Source organism: Pseudomyrmex gracilis, unplaced genomic scaffold (genome assembly GCF_002006095.1).
Source record: "Pseudomyrmex gracilis isolate BER0280 unplaced genomic scaffold, ASM200609v1 scaffold_189, whole genome shotgun sequence".
In the NCBI taxonomy this organism is placed as follows: Eukaryota; Metazoa; Arthropoda; class Insecta; order Hymenoptera; family Formicidae; genus Pseudomyrmex; species Pseudomyrmex gracilis.
In genome coordinates, this window is record NW_018020773.1 from 245,737 (window position 1) to 264,907 (window position 19,171).

At 36.9% G+C, this 19,171-nt stretch overlaps 4 protein-coding genes across 7 annotated transcripts; 2 read left to right on the top strand and 2 right to left on the bottom strand.

The window, feature by feature from the left end:
- Positions 1 to 736: 736 nt before the first annotated feature.
- LOC109858120 (leucine-rich repeats and immunoglobulin-like domains protein 3) lies at positions 737 to 8,944 on the bottom strand. Of its 2 annotated transcripts, none has more exons than XM_020435061.1 (14): positions 8,360 to 8,944; positions 6,871 to 6,942; positions 6,639 to 6,782; positions 6,384 to 6,521; positions 6,172 to 6,312; positions 5,767 to 6,054; positions 5,514 to 5,657; positions 5,193 to 5,431; positions 4,951 to 5,097; positions 4,489 to 4,806; positions 4,078 to 4,362; positions 3,694 to 3,969; positions 3,206 to 3,499; positions 737 to 3,131 (listed from the first exon to the last, which is right to left on the bottom strand). In XM_020435061.1, exons 1-14 carry the CDS (start codon positions 8,605 to 8,607, stop codon positions 3,010 to 3,012), a joined length of 2,856 nt encoding a protein of 951 aa, XP_020290650.1. In that variant the 5' UTR covers positions 8,608 to 8,944; the 3' UTR covers positions 737 to 3,009. The 2 variants fall into 2 exon arrangements, with proteins under 2 accessions (XP_020290650.1, XP_020290649.1); XM_020435060.1 differs by having other exon boundaries at positions 3,694 to 3,984.
- Positions 8,945 to 9,116: 172 nt separating this feature from the next.
- On the top strand, positions 9,117 to 12,472 carry LOC109858124 (protein FAM98B). The gene is made up of 5 exons (XM_020435070.1): positions 9,117 to 9,756; positions 9,930 to 10,296; positions 10,407 to 10,697; positions 10,786 to 11,084; positions 11,176 to 12,472. Exons 1-5 carry the CDS (start codon positions 9,719 to 9,721, stop codon positions 11,780 to 11,782), a joined length of 1,602 nt encoding a protein of 533 aa, XP_020290659.1. The 5' UTR covers positions 9,117 to 9,718; the 3' UTR covers positions 11,783 to 12,472.
- Positions 12,473 to 12,581: 109 nt separating this feature from the next.
- Positions 12,582 to 15,824, top strand: LOC109858123 (transmembrane channel-like protein 7). Of its 3 annotated transcripts, none has more exons than XM_020435067.1 (4): positions 12,582 to 12,976; positions 13,067 to 13,446; positions 13,548 to 13,789; positions 13,866 to 15,824. In XM_020435067.1, exons 2-4 carry the CDS (start codon positions 13,269 to 13,271, stop codon positions 15,759 to 15,761), a joined length of 2,316 nt encoding a protein of 771 aa, XP_020290656.1. In that variant the 5' UTR covers positions 12,582 to 12,976; positions 13,067 to 13,268; the 3' UTR covers positions 15,762 to 15,824. The 3 variants fall into 3 exon arrangements, with proteins under 3 accessions (XP_020290656.1, XP_020290658.1, XP_020290657.1); XM_020435069.1 differs by having other exon boundaries at positions 12,582 to 12,972; XM_020435068.1 differs by having other exon boundaries at positions 12,582 to 12,961.
- Positions 15,825 to 16,246: 422 nt separating this feature from the next.
- Positions 16,247 to 19,095, bottom strand: LOC109858119 (ribonuclease H2 subunit C). The gene is made up of 3 exons (XM_020435059.1): positions 18,632 to 19,095; positions 18,135 to 18,367; positions 16,247 to 18,060 (listed from the first exon to the last, which is right to left on the bottom strand). Exons 1-3 carry the CDS (start codon positions 18,774 to 18,776, stop codon positions 18,040 to 18,042), a joined length of 399 nt encoding a protein of 132 aa, XP_020290648.1. The 5' UTR covers positions 18,777 to 19,095; the 3' UTR covers positions 16,247 to 18,039.
- Between the last annotated feature and the right edge of the window lie 76 nt (positions 19,096 to 19,171).

Sequence of the window (19,171 nt, forward strand, 5' to 3'; positions counted from 1 at the left end):
AATAACACGCACGAAATATATTGTAGGTGATTATTTTGTATTTGTACACAATACTATATAACAACAAGGAGGAAAATACTGAATGAGAAACAGATGCCTTATTTGGTGTATCACACGGGCGCAAGCCAGAAAAACCATATCCGTAATAGAGCATCTATTCTGTTTGACTATATAATTTAATACTCGTTGCTACAGCGCAAGAAAAAAAAAACCTACACGTATTTCTTGTTTTTTGTTTTTTTTTTTTGTTTTTTCCACGGCCCATCCACAACTGAGCAGCTATTATGTAACTTCTCGATTCCACGCGTAATGACACTTTTATCGATTTTCCTGGATTTCTTTTTCTTACAAAAAAGAAAGAAATAAACGACGCAAATCCATGTTATTATTCCGATCGGGAATTGATTCCGAAAAGTTACACAATAAACCATCTTGTGTATTCTCATACATCGTTCACAAACATATACATTACACAGGCATATAAGTTGTACACACAAATAATAAGTGGAATATATTACGAGCTAGTTTATGTCGTCGTACAATACTTGAATTTTGTAGATTAGATCTAAATCTAATCTACTTGAATTTTACACTCACAATGAGCATATTATGTTATCGTACTTTTTGCGCATGTTCAGACACTTGTGTGAGTCAGAGTAAATAAATTAATATATATGGAAGGAATCGCGCGGTTTAATTAAATAATATTAACAGTACTGGCTCTCTTCGTTTTTTTTTTTTTTTTTTTGTGCGAGTTTTCATGGGATTTCAATTTTTCTTTTCGCAAATACAAGTCATAGAAAAATATATGGATTATATTATTGAAGAGAGTTTCACTTCGATAATATCTGCCTGGTAAAAAGACTTTCATTTAAATTTATACTTTCATAATGATCACTTGTGCACATTATTGTTCGAATTATTTTTCTATTATTTAAGAACACTCGTCTTTTCTCCTTCTTTCTTTTTACACTCAGAAAGAAAGAATACCCTTCTATCCTTAGACTTTCTTATTACTTATAAAATTCAAAGCTTCATATCGAATTGTCAAATCGAACTTGGTAAAAACTTCCAATGCGAATACTACGAGAAAGCTATATATTAAGTTTTTAGTCTTAATCATTATATGTTATTTTAAATATTATGTGTCATACATCTATATCTCATAACGTATATCATAAATTTAATATGTCCGATCTTGAATATAGAAGTAAAAGGACCGATTTTTTTCGTGTATATATAAAATATAGACTAAAAAAAAAACACACACTATGTCATAATTTTTGAAGACAACTTCTGTCACGTGAAAAAAAAAAAAAAAAAACACCGGGTTTAGTTGCGGTCGCACACACACACACATTTTGCGAACTTTCAAAATACACATATATACGTTTCAACTATAAAAATTCTTCGATATCTGAAAGAATGTTTTATACTTTCTAAATTTCTCTTAATTAAACAAACTCGGATAAAATATATATATATGAAAAAATCGTTAGGAAAACGGAAACGAATTCTTACATCTTCTGTGGGTATTGCAATGATAAAGAAAAGATCGACGAACTACTCAAACCTTCTGAAAACAAACTATATAGGCAATAATATGGAAGATATTATTTTTATATAAAGTATGCAATTTTCAACTTAACAAATATTAATACTAACAAAAATGCCTACAAAAGCTAACGATTGTATACACCTACCATAGATAAAAAGTATTTATCAGTAGTGTGAGCAACATTTGATCAATAAACAAATTAAAATCTAATTCATAATAATCGTCTAATTTGACTACGAGAACGAAGAAAAATCAAGGGACAAAAAAAAATTATGCGTAGAATCAACACGCTTTGGTGCATAGAGATATACAAATCTCCACCTGTTGGTAATCGCGTTTCCGGTTACAAACAACGACGATGACGGTTCTGTTTCTGCGTTATTCGTATATAAATAGCCGCCTGCTTTCACGTAATATATGTATAAACTCTAGAATAAATATCTATCACATAAGGCTGGTCTATAATATATGTAGCTTTTATGGTTTTCATAGTAATGACCTACGCACGCGTCACAATAAGTACGTTCAGGAAGCACAATGGTTGTACGACACAAGTAGATGAATGGTTTTTTTGTTTTTGTTAACCCTTTCATTTGCGCTGTAGGCGCTTTAAAAGTTTGTTCAGAATATGTTGTTGACGCCGAAACGAGGCTAAAAGCGCCTATAGTGTTTTAGTGTTTATTATTGTAGTAGTCACCTATATATTCTTTAACGCAATGTAATTGCGGTGTTTCGACAACTTTTACACTGTCTACAGAACTTTTTTATACTTTGCGCGTCAGCGAAAAGTTCCGCCGAGTTCTCGTCACGCGCGTTCCGTATTAGATTTTGCCGCAGCGAAAGGGTTAAAGCCGAAACCTAGAAAGAACACGTTTCTCAGCCATGTTCTACAAGCGGACACGTAACAAATTTCTGTCAGCTTTCTTACACGAATAAACGCGTTTAAAAAATCACGTTGTTAACATGGTATGTATAACAAGCATTGCGTTTTCTGAAAGCAACCGATGTGCGCGGCATGCGTTTTGTAATAATACTCGATTATAATAGAAGAACCTTAGGCTTAATATTTACACTTCATATCGTTTGTGCTAATTATCGACTTAACGAGAGTCGCGTCAATAATAAATACGATGACGGTACAAGTGTTTTGCTATCGTTCATGTTGTACTTACGCCGTGAACTCGTTGATCCGTCAGTAGATATACACAATATTATCGAATACATGGAGTGTACTTTTCTCGGATCAACGTCCACCGATAGGTCACTTTGACAGATTTCTGCACAAACAACTCGCAGGTATCTTTATCTCGTGGTAAAAACCAGTCGTATTCAGGGGAATACTCACTTTCTCTTGGCGATTAGGTGAACTATTCGCTAAATCATCAATCGTGACAGTGTTACGTACGAATTATAAGTCCATTTACTCACTCTTCTCGGCTTGCGTTTCCGTTTTAAACCGCGCTATCAACATTAGTATTTCGCTCGTGGTTTGTATAACGCAAGAGAGGATCGTCGGCGTTTATCGTTCCCATTTCTTCTTCATGATTATTAACAGAGTTGCTCGCGGCTTCTTCTGTAACGAATAACCATACGAGATAAATATCAAAAGTCTTTGCAGATCTTTCTCAAATATTAAGAAGCACTTACCAGGTATGCATAACTGCAGCTGATCGTTGCTAGGATTAGCGCTGTCACCCGTTCCGCTGTCCTTGCTGTGTTGCGAGCTCGTGTCCAGATACAACCGCTCTTGTGTATTGTCCGGTACGGCGAGTATGACGGTCGTCGCTGGTTGCACGAGAGACACGTCTTGCGCGGAATTCAGACGACGTCTGGTTTTGTAGATCACGATCACCCAGATCACAGAAGTTATAATGGCGCAGCACACTACCGATATTATTATTACGCCCAAAATCTCGGCGTCATTCAACGCGGCATTTGGAGCTGAACAAAAGTTATATTGGTGTTAAATCGAGAAGAGAATTCTATTGTGTGCCCGTAGGGGAAGAAAATCGGGCAAAGTGAAGATAGCGTTGCGTGCGAGATTGGCGGGACATTCGCTGACAGTCAATGGCTGTAAAAGGGGGACTTTTTGGTAGACGAGATGCGCGACACGGATTATTAATAACTTTAATCACCTGGATTGACTGTAAGATGAGACGAGCCGACGACGGTGCCCAAAGAGTTGCTCATCTCGCACTCGTAGTTCCCGGCGTCGGTAAAAATCGCGTTGACAATAATCAACAACTGGTTGTCCGCTGTGAAGAAGTGGCGATTCGTTAGCTGCAACGGGTTGCCATTTTTTCGCCACGACAATTTCGGCCGTGGCGTACCATTTGCCATGCACTCCAACACGATCGAGCCGCCCACTGTTATCTCCTTATTTTTCATTGGCTTCACGAAATATGGAGTTTCTACAAATGGGATTTCTAGATATTTTATATAAATATACATATACAAATATGTAAATAAAAATATGTGTATTTATAAGCCCAGTTTGTATTCGTAAAAAGATTTCTCACCTAATATCGTAAGAGTTGCGTTCGCGACAATACTACCAGCCAGATTTTGTGCGATGCACGAATAAACACCGCTGTCTCTCGTTTTCACATTTATTATAAACAACACGTCGTCCGTAGGCATCATGTGCATTCGTCTTTCCCGCGCGGCTGGAAAGTCGACCTTTCCGCCGTCCTTTTGCCAGGCGATTTGCGGCGACGGTTGTCCCTCGGCAGCGCATTCCAAACGAGCGGTACTTCCAACGTGCGCTTTTATATCGTGCGGAATTTTAGAAAACGTCGGATAAACTATACAAAAAAAAATAAATAAATAAATAAATTGCTTAACTTTTACAATTGAAAGTAATTATCTTTTATATTATTTTCTAAATACATTTTTTTTAAATTAAAATACATATTATTGTCAAACATTACCTGACACGACCAATTTGGCTTTTCCCGAATACGTAGTTCCGAAAGTGTTTGTTACCATGCACTGATATTTGCCAGCGTTAGCGTGAGTTACGTTAACAAGATACAAAAAAGAAGTCGCTTCGGTTACTCCACTCTCGGAAGACGAATTGGTCTCCGTACTGAATTGCGCAGATTTTAACTCCACATTGTCGTGTTTCCAGGTGAAAGAAAGCGGCGCGTCGGAGGTACTGGTTGCGCGGCAAATCAGCGTCACGTTGCCACCCTTAATGCTCATTTGACCTATGGGTTCTTCAATGATTCGTGGTTTTGGAAATTCATCTGCGTGCGTGAAAAATAAATTTACGTTAAAATCTAAGAGATATAAAAAATGGCACACAGAACGAAAAAAAAGTGCTCTAACAGATGAGTTTAAATATCACGTGTGCGTGTGTATTATTTTTTTTAACAATAAAATATATTCACCACAAGTGAAGTTTGCATGATGTAAAATGTTTAATGGCATCTCTTGCAGCCAATGGGGATAACCGCAGTACATTTTAGCTTCCCTGTAATGATGTTTTTGCAACCACATTCCCAGCCATTTGAGTCCGCAATCGCAAAGCAAAGATTCTGCACAAACAAAATGAAATCAATCAAAATTAAAAAGTTCTGAATATCTGTATTTGATTGCATTACAGACGCGATGTGTTAAACGTTGAACTTACGGGTATGCATTTTTAGTGTCTCCAAACTAGTCATTGGAAGGAGAGCATTTTCTTGAATGGACGTAATATTATTACCAATTAAATCGAGATCGGTTACGTGACTTAGGCCGATGAAAGCATTCTGATTTATAGACTTGATATCGTTGTTTGCCAGGTTCAGCTTCCACAACTGACCGAGTGCGGCAAACGAGCGACCAATGTCCTCCACCATGTAAGATATCATGTTGAAATTAAGTTCCCTTTAAATTTAAACACAATTGTGTAATATGGCAATCGTAAACTATCGCAAAAATTTTAAGTTAAAAACAAAAATATGCGTACAAAACGCGAAGATTTGTTGTATGATTGAACGCTCCTTCCGCAATGTGCGTTATCTGATTATGACTCAGTTTGAGTTTTTCCAGTCTTGAAAGATATTCGAACGCATCTCGGTCTATGGAAGTTAATGCATTATGCGACAGGTCTCTAAAATAAAAAAAAAATATATACACGTAAAGGTAACACTTTAAGACAAATGAATTATTAATGAATTATTATAAATTATTTATATTGTGACTATAAATTCATTACTGACATCTCTGTTATTTTTAAGCATTGTTCCCATGCTTGAAGTTCGATCGAAGAGATCTGATTGTGCGATAAGGTAAGTGTTTGCAAAGAGGTTAATCCGAATAAACCACCTTTTCTTATAGAAGTCAACATATTAAAGTCAAGATGTAACATTATCAAATTGTTAAGCGGCCAAAAAGCACCATCGTCTAACATTTCAATTTTGTTTCTTTTCAAATGTAATTCTCTCAACTTGGTTAAATGTTTTAAACTTAATCCGTGAATTTGTTGTAGATTATTTCTATTCACTTCTCTGCAAAGTAAGCGTTTTAGATTATTCACTGTACAAAGAGACTGTTTAAAATAAATTTTAAATAAATTCTGATAATAATCAATAATTTTTAATTTACAATTATACCAAAACACTTACAACACTCTTAATTCCTTTAAACCTGAAAAAAGGTCTTTTAGCTGTGTCAAATGGTTCTTGTTTAAACGAAGTTCTTCCAGGGAAGTTAAATTATCCAAACTTCCGTTTTCAATTATACTTATCTGATTCATGTTTAAATTTCTGCAAATATAAAATATTGCGTGACAATATATAATAAATAAGATTTTTTAAATAAAAACATATATACATACAAATGTGTAAGTTGATTAGGAGTGAGGAAAGATCCTTTTTGAAGGACACTTATTTTATTTCCACTGAGATCCAGATACTGAAGCTGTTGCAAAGTGAGCAATGCAGTTCCATTTATACTGGTAATTAAGTTATGAGATCTACAAACAATTGCAGTATTGATAATTATTGTTTCATTATATATATATCGAAAGTTAATATTAAATCATTTTTATCAGATTTTATTAAAAGAAAACACTTTCACAATAAATACTTACAGCGTAAGATGAGTAATATTCTTAACAAATACAAGATCTGGCACTTTTGTTAATTGGTTTTTATTCACTTTAAGCTCACGTAATTGTGTTACTTCCGACAAGGCAATAGTAAAATTATCTCCAAGTTTATTAACGCTTACGTCTCTAAAATTATGAATAAATCACAAATAAGATAACTTATTGTTTCAGTACATCAATAAATAAATATTATTTAAAAAATAAATCTGCTTACAATTTTTTGAGTTCTGGTACATGAAGCAATGAGTCAAATTCCAAGTTAGCAATATTGTTATTTTTTAATTCTCTGAAAAATATATAAAAAGAAGCAAATTGTATTCATTAATTGTAAAACATTTGAAAAAAACTTTATCTTTTATTGTTTCTGTATAACAGAAGTTATGAAAGAGACTAACATGGTACATCTGTATTTCAGAGTGTTTCTATTTCAGATTTGTTTTCTATTAAACATTAAGAAATTGTTTTAATTTGTAAACAAACTTTGTAAAAATAATTTTAATTTGTAAATTGTTTCACACAAGTCTCAATTATTTGGATGTGTATTGTATGAAATCAGCATCCTCGGGCTACCTCTCTACAACTCTTAATACCTTAAATAGCATAGTCATGAGTATTCTCTACTTAGATTCTTGCTATCCTTGACTCTGAACATCAGAGGGACTTTACAATGATCAGCCATCATCACATATAGCACCCTATATGGAAACCTGACTATGTATCTGTAGAAGTCAGTTTCATCAATCTGACCATTTAGTGCAACGAAGAAACAAGCGACCCACATGCAGCCATAACAAGCAATATAACTCCCCTTGATTCGACTTCCAAACAAATATAGAGTAATAGCAGTTATCATCCAATAAATAATAAATTGCTGCATAATAGTAGTTTCCTTTCTCCTCAATTTTTATTTGAAATAAATTATAAACATATCTTTTTTTTTTTTTAATTAAAGAAACACAATCATATATAGAAGTTTTTAATAAAAAACAATTTTATTACTGTAAAATAAAAAATATAAACATGTTTAATATAAAAATTAATAAATTTAAATATGTTTAAGTATACTTTTATATATATTTATTACTTTTTTTATTAGTCTTTTTTAAATTACCGTTGTAATAATTTATGACAAAGCTTAGTCATTTTATTATTTAATTATGAAATGGTTTATATAAAAAACCATTTCATAATTCTTCTCTAAATAAAAACCTTCATTTATTTTATTTCTACAAAATATATGTGCAAATACGTATCTTGAAATAAAACAAAAATAAATTATATAACTCTTAGATAAAATTAGTCTATAATATCTATGTCATTAGTGATTTTATATCTGTTATGAATTGCCTTTCTCTATCTTATCTATCTCTTGGTTCACTTTACACATAAAACAGACCAGCTCCAATAATCTTTGTGATTCAAAACAAATCATACGTGAATCATTTATGATTACTGTACTTGTACAAACTCTTACATCTCTCTTTTTTTTTATTTTATTAATAACAAAACTATAAACATTCCACAACTCTCCAAACTACACACTTCGCTAAATGTCATTGTGCAATGTGTCAAAATTAAAAAATAAATAAATAAACATCAATCATAAATTTAAATATCTATCGCACCATATACCTAAATAAATACTGTTGCTTTCCCTCCCCTTTCCTTCATTATACATAAACAATCGACGATTGTTTACTTACAGGACCTCCATCCACGGAGGCAAACCACTAGGCGCCTCGATAAGCCGAAGATCGTTGCAGGCGACCAAATTTCCTAGACAAGCGCATTCGACCGGGCAGCTATCCTTATTAAAATCGCTCGCTGCCTTCGCGACCCACGACGATGACGACAACGACGACGCGAGCAGCAGACACGCGACGAGCGGGATCACGACGTCGCGCTTCCGCCGCTGCACGACGGGGCGAAGCTTCGTCGAACTTCGCGACATCGCATATACAATGAACACACCGAATACCGCGACAAGGCAACAGAGTCCTCTCCTGCTCGATTAATCGTCCGTACGACGCTCACCACCGACGTCCGGTTCCATCGTCGCGGCTTCGTAGGACGACGCCACTCCTCGCCGAGCAAATCACCATAATTTAACGAAAAACCGATGCCCACGTCCGTTATCGATTCAAAACAAACTCTCGCTTCTCTCTCAAAAAAACGTTACGACCCACGCATCATAACGACGCCTACAGGGACAACTACTCTCGTCGTTTCGCCACGGCATACGCCATAGTGTACACAGTAGCGCGACTCTCGATTTTGTCAAGTGCGAAATGGAGTTCACGCCTGCGCGAACGTAGAAATCCGTTCGGCTACGCCACGTCGTTTCTCTTTCTCTCTCTCTCTCTCTCTCTCTCTCTTCTCTCTTCTCTTCTCTCTCGTTTTCTATGTACGAAATTAATTTATAAAAACAAGAGAGAACCTGGTGTAGGTGACCAACAGACATCCATATATTTTGTTGCTTGTTGCATTTTATTTGCATATCTTGTTTGCAATTAAGTCATAAAATTTTGCTCCGATAATTACTACGCTACCAGAGAGAAAATGGAGAGCGGCCATTTAAAAAACCGTAATAGCTTTTCCGCTCTGTAAGCCAGAGCTCTGTGTCTGCGGGTGGTGCACATTGGCAACTACGTAGCCATGTCGATTTGTCGGTGCGATTCTCTGATCGAATCATTCGCTTGGCATGATGCTTTGGAAACAGCCTTAAAGAATTAGGAACTGCGTTCCTTTAATTTTGCAATTAAAACCAGCCTTGATTCGTCTTCTTTTTTGTGCAATTTAATCCATATTAGACGTGAAGACTGAAACACTACCGGTACCGGTTTCACGATCGTCAGTATTGTATTGGTTTGTATTACTGGAGTACCGTGAAGAACCGAGTTGATAACGAAACTACAACGTACCGTGACGAAGGGTCTGCAGTCGATTTTGCATTGCCATCAAAATCTCGAAATAAATTACACAGACATCTGTCTTGTGGTTGCACATTTTTGCTCAATACCAGCTAAATTTCATCATTCGGAGCTGAAGAGACAAAATCGACCATGGAGGAGAAATTGTTGCATATGCTCGAGGATGTTGGGTAAGCAGATAAAAGTTATATCGCAAAAATTGTAAGTCAATTTTGTTAATTTAATTTTTATGTCGTGACGATATACATGGTCTTTATTGAAATTTATCTTATTCTTACAATTTTAAAATTTCAAAAATCATATGTCACGGATTGTCAAAAAATTTGTGATTACAACAATATAGATATACAGGACCAATGCTAGAGGAAGAAAAGCTGAGAGAAGCTTTAAAACTTGGTGCAAAATCAACAGATTTTACTAGTCTTGTAGCTTGGTTTGCTGACCAACTGGCGACATTTATTGACATTGATGAGACTGTTCATGCTACAACCAGTGCAGATGATGCTAGTTCCTTTCTCTTAGAGTTAAGTTTCTTTCTTAAAGAATTAGGATGTATAAATGAGAAACTAATGACTGGACATGTAAATCAAAGACTAGCCAATGAGTCTGAAAGAGCTATTCTGATAGAATTCTTAGCAGCTGAACTTATGTCTTGTAAATTATTAGAGGTGAAATGTCCTAAAGAAGAAAAGCAATTGGAAGTAACTATTGTAAGTATTTTTTTTTTTTTTTTATTGCGATATCTTATGAAGTTTTGTATTATTATTGTAACAAGACATACACAATGATATCTGTTTTAAACTCTTTATTTTGTACACAGGATGAAAGTGACACAGCAAGGGACTTGAAAAATATGCTGGTGACATTGAAATTTCAAAAACCACCAGATAATATTTCACCTGAAATGTTGTTCTCAAAATTAGAATCTAAATTACAAGAAGTATTAAAGACTGTACCATCCGAGCATCTAGGTAAACCACTTATAGACGTTGAGCTTTCTGTTAACCAATGGAAGGAATTAGGTGAACTGCAGGAGGAACTGCACAAGGAATACACAATTCGTCGTGACACGTTGCTCAAGCGTCTTGATGTCACAGTTCAATCATTCCTGGTAGAATTTTTCACAGATATACATGTAACATTTATACACATACAACTATATACAAGAGTAAAATAACTTTATATTATTTTGCATATAGTGGTCGGACAGAATAAAACCGCAGGAAACTCAAGTTAACACTAAATACGAGGAGAGAAGAAAAATTTTGAATAAAGAACCGAAAGTAACAATGGCTGATTTGCTAGCGGCGAGAGACGATCTTGCGGTGATTGAGAAGACGAGTAGTGTTAATGTTCGCAAAAACACACGAAGCAAGATCAACAGCGTCATTATAGGAGCGGTGCCGGACAGAGGTGGTAGACCTTACGAGCAAGAACCACCTCCACCAGAGATGCCTCCATGGCAAAAGGATCGGGTCCAAGGGCCACAATCGTCCGGGTAAGTCACTAAACTGGCGTAACACCAATTATAGAAAATGTTAGTTATTGATAAACATGTGAGTAATAAAATATATATTTAATAATTTTAGGAGCAATCGAGGAGGTGGAAGAGGTGGTAATGTTAGAGGAGGTGGTGGTGGTGGTGGTAGGGGAGGTGGTAGTGGCGGTTATCGCGATCATAAAGACGCTACCAGTAATTTCGGTCAAAATATAGACTATCAGCAGCCCCAATATTCCGGACAAGGCCACAGAGATTGTTATCCGGATCACAGAGACTCGGGAGGATATCAAAGAGGCGGGGGTAGTAGTGGTGGTGGTGGTTATAAGGGAGATTCCGGCAGAAGTTACGGTCAAAATTACAATCAGAATCAAGGTCAAAGCTACGGACACAATCAGGGTCAAAGCTACGGGCAGAACCAAGGTTACGGACAGAAATATCAAAATCAGGGACAGAATTACGGTCAAAATTACAACTATCAACAGTCGCAATATTCCGGCCAAAGAGATTCTTACGGAGGTGGTGGAGGCGAAAGAAACACATCACACGATAATTATTATCAGGACAGGAGAGATGGCGGAGGAAAGGGGGGAAGAGGAGGAAGGGTTCAAGGTGGATGGAATCAGGGAGGCAATAATTCCAACACCAATAACTATCAGCGTGGCGGTTATAACCGAGGCAGAGGTCGACAATACTGAAGCTAGTTTGCATGTATTTTTAGTGATAAGTGAGACTTTTAACGCAGGAAGCTATACTGATATTAATGTAGCCATGGTGATAGTAATGTAATTACTATTCTTACGCTTATATTATTATACTCACATGTAACACAATTAAATGCAACTGTGGTCTCAAAATATTCGAGTCTGGTATATCTTTAAGGAAGAAAACGATCTTGAAATTACGTAATATTCCTAGATTTACAAAGTTAGTTAACTTTTTGCAAAAGTTCTAACGTTGAGCACCACTCCAATAAGATAGTAAAATTGTTATTTATTGTGCTCTCTCGCGAGCACGTTTTGTAATGCCAAGCTTTTGCTTTTTGTCTTTTAATTGAAACACAAATTTGTATCGCGTACATACAATGTAGGTATACAATGCAATTCTGCGTTTTCAATAGCAGGTTGCAGATTGAACAAAGATACAAATTTACATGTAAATATATAACTTGTTCAACCAAAAGCGATCAAAATTTAATATATATAAAGCGAGATGTGAAGACTGTAAATCTCAAGTTACGAAAAATTTATACTAGATTGTGTGCATTACATGTATGTAAACATCTCATGAATGTGTAACATAATAATTCTACGCATAATATATATAAACTCGCACGATTATTATATTCCCATCATGAAAACCAGAGATGATAATAAAGACGCTTGTAATAGAAACTTTTGTGTGCTCCTTTGTTTTTTTTTGTTAAGAGCTCATAATAAAAACATAAGCAAACCTATCGAGACGCCATCTGGTTTGCCGCAATCGACAGGATTTTTTTATTAGCTGTCTGCTGCGAATTTGACGTGTTAGGTTTTGACGTACGAGCCAAACAAAATGCCGCCGTGCGGTTCGATGAGCTCTCGCGAAACTTTCGTCCGTTGCTGTTTCGCGAGGCTTGAAGTGCCGAGTTCGGCGATCATATCGACCATGTTCATCTGACTTCCACGAGCTGCGAGCCTTGTCAAGCTTTCATATGTGCGTAGCAACGTTGTACGTTGCGAGCGGCGCAACGTCGAGGAGGCGAATCCGATATTAACGGAGTTGTGATGTCCTCACGGCTTGAGAATAAATTTGATACCCTCGGAATACTCAATAATTGATCGGGAATTTCAACGCGAACAGTTTTTAGAAGAGATTTCTCAATTAATCACGGTCCAGTACGTTGCATGTGTGTATGTATACATACACGCTCCGATATTGTGTTTTATCTCACTGTACAATGCGTGATAATGACTCAAGTTTGTTTTTTTTTTTTTTCATAGTCAATGCATCACCGTTATCATATCCAACGATCAACAGGAATTAAAGAAGAGGTGTTGCAGAAGAAAAACAGATGGTGGATTGTTAATGTCATGAGTCATCTTAAACTGTTTTACACAGAATTAAACGTTTAAAAGTTCTGATTGTCACATGTGACTGATTCGTGTTTGCAAGCAAGATTGAAAATTGTTGACTCTTTTGAAAATGTCTGGCGGAGAGAGAAAGAAGCGTGGGTGCGACAGGGGACACGGATGGGAAGAGGCTGGCGCAGAATTCTATCAAGAAAGTTATCCGGCAGCTATAGAAGCGGATTTGCAACAAGCCTTGCAAAGGGATCCTTCGCACATAGCTACTTTGCTTCCTAGCAAAAAGTCTCGTGTTGGTGAGTTTTTTTTTTTTTTGTTTTTTTATTCCAAGAATTGGTTACACAAGCACAATGCGATTACCAAATAAAGATTTTGTTTTTCTGTGTTTATTTGACAGCCACTGCGAAACGAATCCGAAATGATCCAAAGACAACACTGAGAAGGCGCACCAGCACCAGATCTCGCGGCACAACGACTTCAAGGCGTATGTCAACCAACATACACGATGCGGCGGTATCAATGCTACCAGACCTGTCGGAAAATCTGTCCAATGAGGAACGCACTTGGGAGGAAATCATGCAGATCAAAGCTATGCCTGTCTGCATGTCTCAGAAAATACAGCTGAAGAATCAGTTACAGGTATTTTGAGCAATTTATCTACTTGCAGATATAGACTTAGTATAGATTACAACTCTTGTGTAATAAATTTGTTTAGAGTGCTACAAAACTGAGACTTCAGGGATTTGAGCAGCTGAAATGGCAACGCAGAAAAGCCTGGCAGCAATTTCGCATACGGATGAAAGAGGCTTACTCCAAGATGGAGCTGTGGAATAACAGTCTGAAGAAAATAGGCGGAAACTTCGGAATGGGCATAGTGGCGTACTTTTTGTTTATCAAATGGCTGATGTATCTAAATCTATTTCTGTTCGCAAGTATATATTTGCTGATAGTGCTGCCGGCGATCTTGCTGGAGACGTCGGAAAACGAATTATGTACATCCAACAACACCGCGAGCGTAGCATGTTGTTCCGAACTATATAGAAACATGACCGATGAGAGTAGCAGCATAACCGATATCGTGCAAGGCGGCGGTATTTTGGAATACACCCCGCTGTTCTACGGCTGGTACACGCACAACATATACGAGAGCGTGTGCGGAACCTTCGGCTACAATTTCCCGCTTGCTTATATCTGCGCCATTACTGTTGTCTTTGTCATCAGTCTGGTGGCGATCGTTCGGCGAGCCGCCAGAGGTTTTATGGAGCGTGTCGTGGAGGGCGAGGGCCAGTTCTATCGGTACTGCAATTTGGTGTTCGGCGGCTGGGATTACTGCATTCACAACGAAAAGTCCGCGGCCGTAAAGCACAAGGCGCTGTACAATGAGATAAAGGCATTTCTGGAAACGGAGAGAATGGAGGAGGAACGACAAAATCGTACGCGCGAGGAAAAAACGAAGTTGTTCTTCATACGTCTGTTTGTGCATGTGTTGGTCCTAACGGTGCTCGGTGGTTGCGGCGCGTTTATCTATTACATAATCGACTTCTCGTTCGACCAGCTGGCGTACTTGGCGCAAGATCCAGATGCATCCAAGATCACGCAGTTGTTTCTCGAATTCCTGCCGTACGTATGCATCGTCGGGCTCAACGTGGCGGTACCGTTCCTCTTTCGTTATTTGGTCGCTTTGGAGAATTACAGTCCGTCGTACGTCATCCGAATGACGTTGTTCAGAACGGTGTTTCTCAGACTCGCTTCTCTCGGCGTTCTGCTAACGTCCATGTACAGACTCGTCGCGGACAAGATTCCGGAGAACGAGTGCTCCAACATCAACAACAAACAGCCATTGTGCTGGGAAACGTTTGTGGGACAGCAGTTCTTCAAGCTGTACACCACCGATCTCTTCATTCAGGTTTTCATGACCTTCTTCGTCAACTTTCCCCGCTCGTTGATTGCCCGGCACACCGAGAACAAGGTTCTGCGTTTCATCGGCGAGCAGGAGTTCGATCTTCCCAAGCACGTGCTCGATATCGTCTACTCGCAGACACTCTGCTGGCTCGGTTGCCTGTTCGCCCCGCTTTTACCGTTGGTCGCCGTCATCGGCACGTTCTTCCTGTTCTACGTGAAGAAATTCACCTGTCTGGTAAATAGCACACCGTCCAGCAAGATATACCGGGCGAGCAGGTTGAATTCTCTATTCATGTTCATTCTGCTGGTCGCTTTCATCCTGGCGACAATACTGATCGGCTACTCGATCGAGCAGATCATGCCGTCGAAGTCGTGCGGACCGTTCCGCGGCTTTGAGTCCGTGTGGTCGTTACTGATCATAACGTTCTCGCAATTTCCCAACTGGTTACAATCGACTCTATATTTTCTGAGCACCGCCGGTTTTGGCATACCGGCGTTCGTCATTCTCGCTCTGCTTCTTTATTATTATTACGCGGTAACGATCGCAAACAAGCATATGGTGACGGTACTGAAGAACCAGTTGGTACTGGAAGGCCATGACAAGCAGTTTCTTTTGAACAGGCTCAGCGCCTTTATCAAGCAGCAACAGGATCAGAACAAATTCCATCAGGAGCAGAACAATGAATTAGGCACGTTTCAGCACGTATAAAACAGCATAAAACGCTTGATTTGATATTGTTTTTTTTGTTTTTTTTTTATTTTTTTTTTTTTACAAACGTACAAATTTAGTGAAGCTGCGTAATGCGGATCGACGAATGTACACGACGGTCCGAAGCGCGATTAGTTAACAGTTTGCTTGAGATTTTGTACATTTCTCTCATGACTCACACAAGACTGTCGATGTTTTTTATATTATACACGAGTGGCATTTGTAACGGTTTTTTTTTTTATATATTCCACTTTTTGAATTCTATATAAAAAAAAAAAAAACCTATATACAACGGCGGCGCTGACAATACCAAACATACGTATTCCACTTGCTGCCTATTGCAGTATCTTGTACTTTATACAATATTTTGAAACTCAGATATACGTTCGATACTAGCCACTGCCAAAAAAAAAAAAAAAAGAAATGACGCTAGGTATCTTTTGTTTTCTTGCATTCGCGAACAGGACATATCTCTCTCTCTCTAAAAAAAAAAAAAAAAAAGAATTCATTGTCGTCTCATGTATACATGGAAATATACATCTAAAATCAGGGTACAAAAGAAAAAACAAGATGTTGCAACAAATATTTACACGATAGTAGAAGAAATTGCGAATTATTTACTTATCGAATTACGTTTAATTTCACAGATATCTTTGAACAATCGTATATCTAAAAGAGTACACGCCTAATTAACGAAGAATGTGTCTATGTGTGTGTGTCTGTGTGCGTGTGAGTGTGTATGTGTCTGACACGGAGAACATGAAATCTTCGTCAGAACAATTATACGATAAGCTAATGTGATCATACGTACATATATTTAGCTTAAAGAGATTAAATCGTTAAGACAGGTTTGTTTGAACGAACAACTTGGTTCAGTCTTGTTCGAGGTTTTGGTCTCGATTTAAGGCCCATCAAGCAACAAGTTCCCACAGTTCGTTTTTACATACATATACATATAAGATTAGCTTAAACACCATAAACACAACAATAACAAGACTACAGCCTTTTGTAAAGGCGAGCATTTACTTCCTTAAACTAAAACTTAACGAGTAAACGTTAGAGAGCTTTTGCATGTGAATGAAACGAAGTGATAAGCAGCGGACCTATCTTTAGATTAGTTCCTTAGAAACTTTGTAAAATGTTACTGTAAATAGGTCCTTTAGAATCTAAGTTATATATGTTCTATTAACGATATATATATATATAGCATCGGGAAAAGTATTATATGTATATCACAAAAAGATTTTATTGTTTTGTTGTTCGAGCAATTTTGATAATTTAGAATGTAAGGGACGAACGAAAAACGCGAGTTTTCGTGATATTTACACGATTTTCTTTCGATTAGTTCTACAAATCTTGTACCTCAGTATTTTTACTACTACGAAGCCAAAGAAAATTCATTCAAGTCAAAGATCGCAAATACTTATAATTCTTTTTTCTTAAAGTTAACGAAAATATATATATATATATACATATACTTCGTTTAGAATAAAAACGAACGCGCACATCGCCTCTCATCTATGCCAATCCGCGTAATTCACAGAAGATTTCGCTCCACTTTTTCATACTCGGGGAAACAGATGTGAACATCGCGCATACGAATGTTCGATGCGTGCTGTTTGCACGCCGATTGAATTCCTTGGCCTAATAATAATATTCAATATACACCGCGTACTCTCTCTCTCTCTCGAAAAAAAAAAATTGTATTTTGTAAATTTACAGATGTGTAATTATAAAAGAATTAGCACGTACGTTAATCTCAGATACTGTGTGTGTACATTCTATAGTAATTCACACTGGATGATACCGTCATTGTGAACTTTTTATCACTGGCACTAAATATATTAATATATTAATAGGAAATTAAATATGAAACTATAATCTTATATAAAACAGATTTATGCCTCTGAAAATGATCTATTCGGGATTGCATTTACACGTATTAATCGTATTGCATTTGAGATAAAACAATAATAAAGAAGTCGAAACACAGATGTCAAGATAGAAAACACTTTCTTTCAACATGTTGCTGCTAATTAGAACAGACTGTATCACAACACCATAATTGCTATAATCTCTCTTTACACAAACTTTACATACACGGTAATAGATTCTAACGCATATACGCTCATTATTTGTGACATAACCATCCAATCATTATGATGTAAAAATAAATCTGTTATATGTAAAATATCTTCAATTATTTCCCTCTTCTCCGGTAAAATTATGTGTAACAAAAATAGTTTTTTTCAACACGTGATCTCCTTCGAATTTACATCTATGTTTCTGACGAGTGCAACTGGAAAAGATTTGAAAATTAGCACAGTGCTGAGAATGCATGTGTCAGAATTGTTTGTAAAACAATCTGCTCACCGCTTCGGCTATGTCAATCCAATCTAAAGCCGCCGCGACGGCGTCGTTCTTAGATGGTATTCTGTCGTAATTCCAGTATGTGAATTGTGAAAAGGTGCCTGTAGAATACAAATTTCGGTTGTTATTTTCCGTATCCGCTTTTTTATTCTCGATAAACATCACACCCTTATAGCCGGCAGGTACTTTGATCTTCTTCCCTTGAAGTGGATAACCGCGGAAAGAACAATCAGAATCTGTGCGTAAAATTAAATAATTAACAAGTATATTACAATTGTGCAAAGTGTATCTCTTATTTTTGTTTATTTTTTTCATCATGTTTATTTTGCAATAACCTCCTTGGGTCAAATGTTATCGAAGAAGAGCAATGGAACAAAAAGCCGAAAGTATAAATAACAAATTTACTTTTACTGCGTATATTTTCGTGACATTTGCGGCATTTTCTGTAAAACAAAAATAATGGCAAAGTGTGTGTTTGAAAAATGTTTTTAACCGCTCACGTTCTTCGTCCACCTTGTGAATGTAAGGTTTGAAGAAGGAGGAAACCTTTACGGGTTCGTCACCGTGAATTTTGCATGGCATAAGATGCAGCTCGGACTCCTCTTGATTGTTTAAATTTTTATTCACGTGCAAACGTAAGCGCATGTTTACTCGAAATAACGACGCAAAATCGTGTGTGTGACTTTTCGCGGGAAGCTGACAAATTCGACGTCGATTCTAACCTCTGTGCTGTTCAAATTAACCAATAGCAGCTCATTCCGTATATTACTGCACTTTTTATAAAATATACAAAAAAACGAACTTATTTATTATTATTGTTTTGCTTCAGATTTTCCCGTCGCGCTTCGATTTTTGACACACAGTAGATCTTTTATCTGGAAATAAATAATTGATCGTTTTTTTTTTTGTATTTATGCGCAAATCTCATATTTTTTTCAGTCACGAAACAATTTGAAATTGTTTCGTCGAGGCTTCTGGCGAAACTTCCAGCCAAACTCTTATTTTTAAACGCAGAAAAATAATTTTTTTATCAATTACAT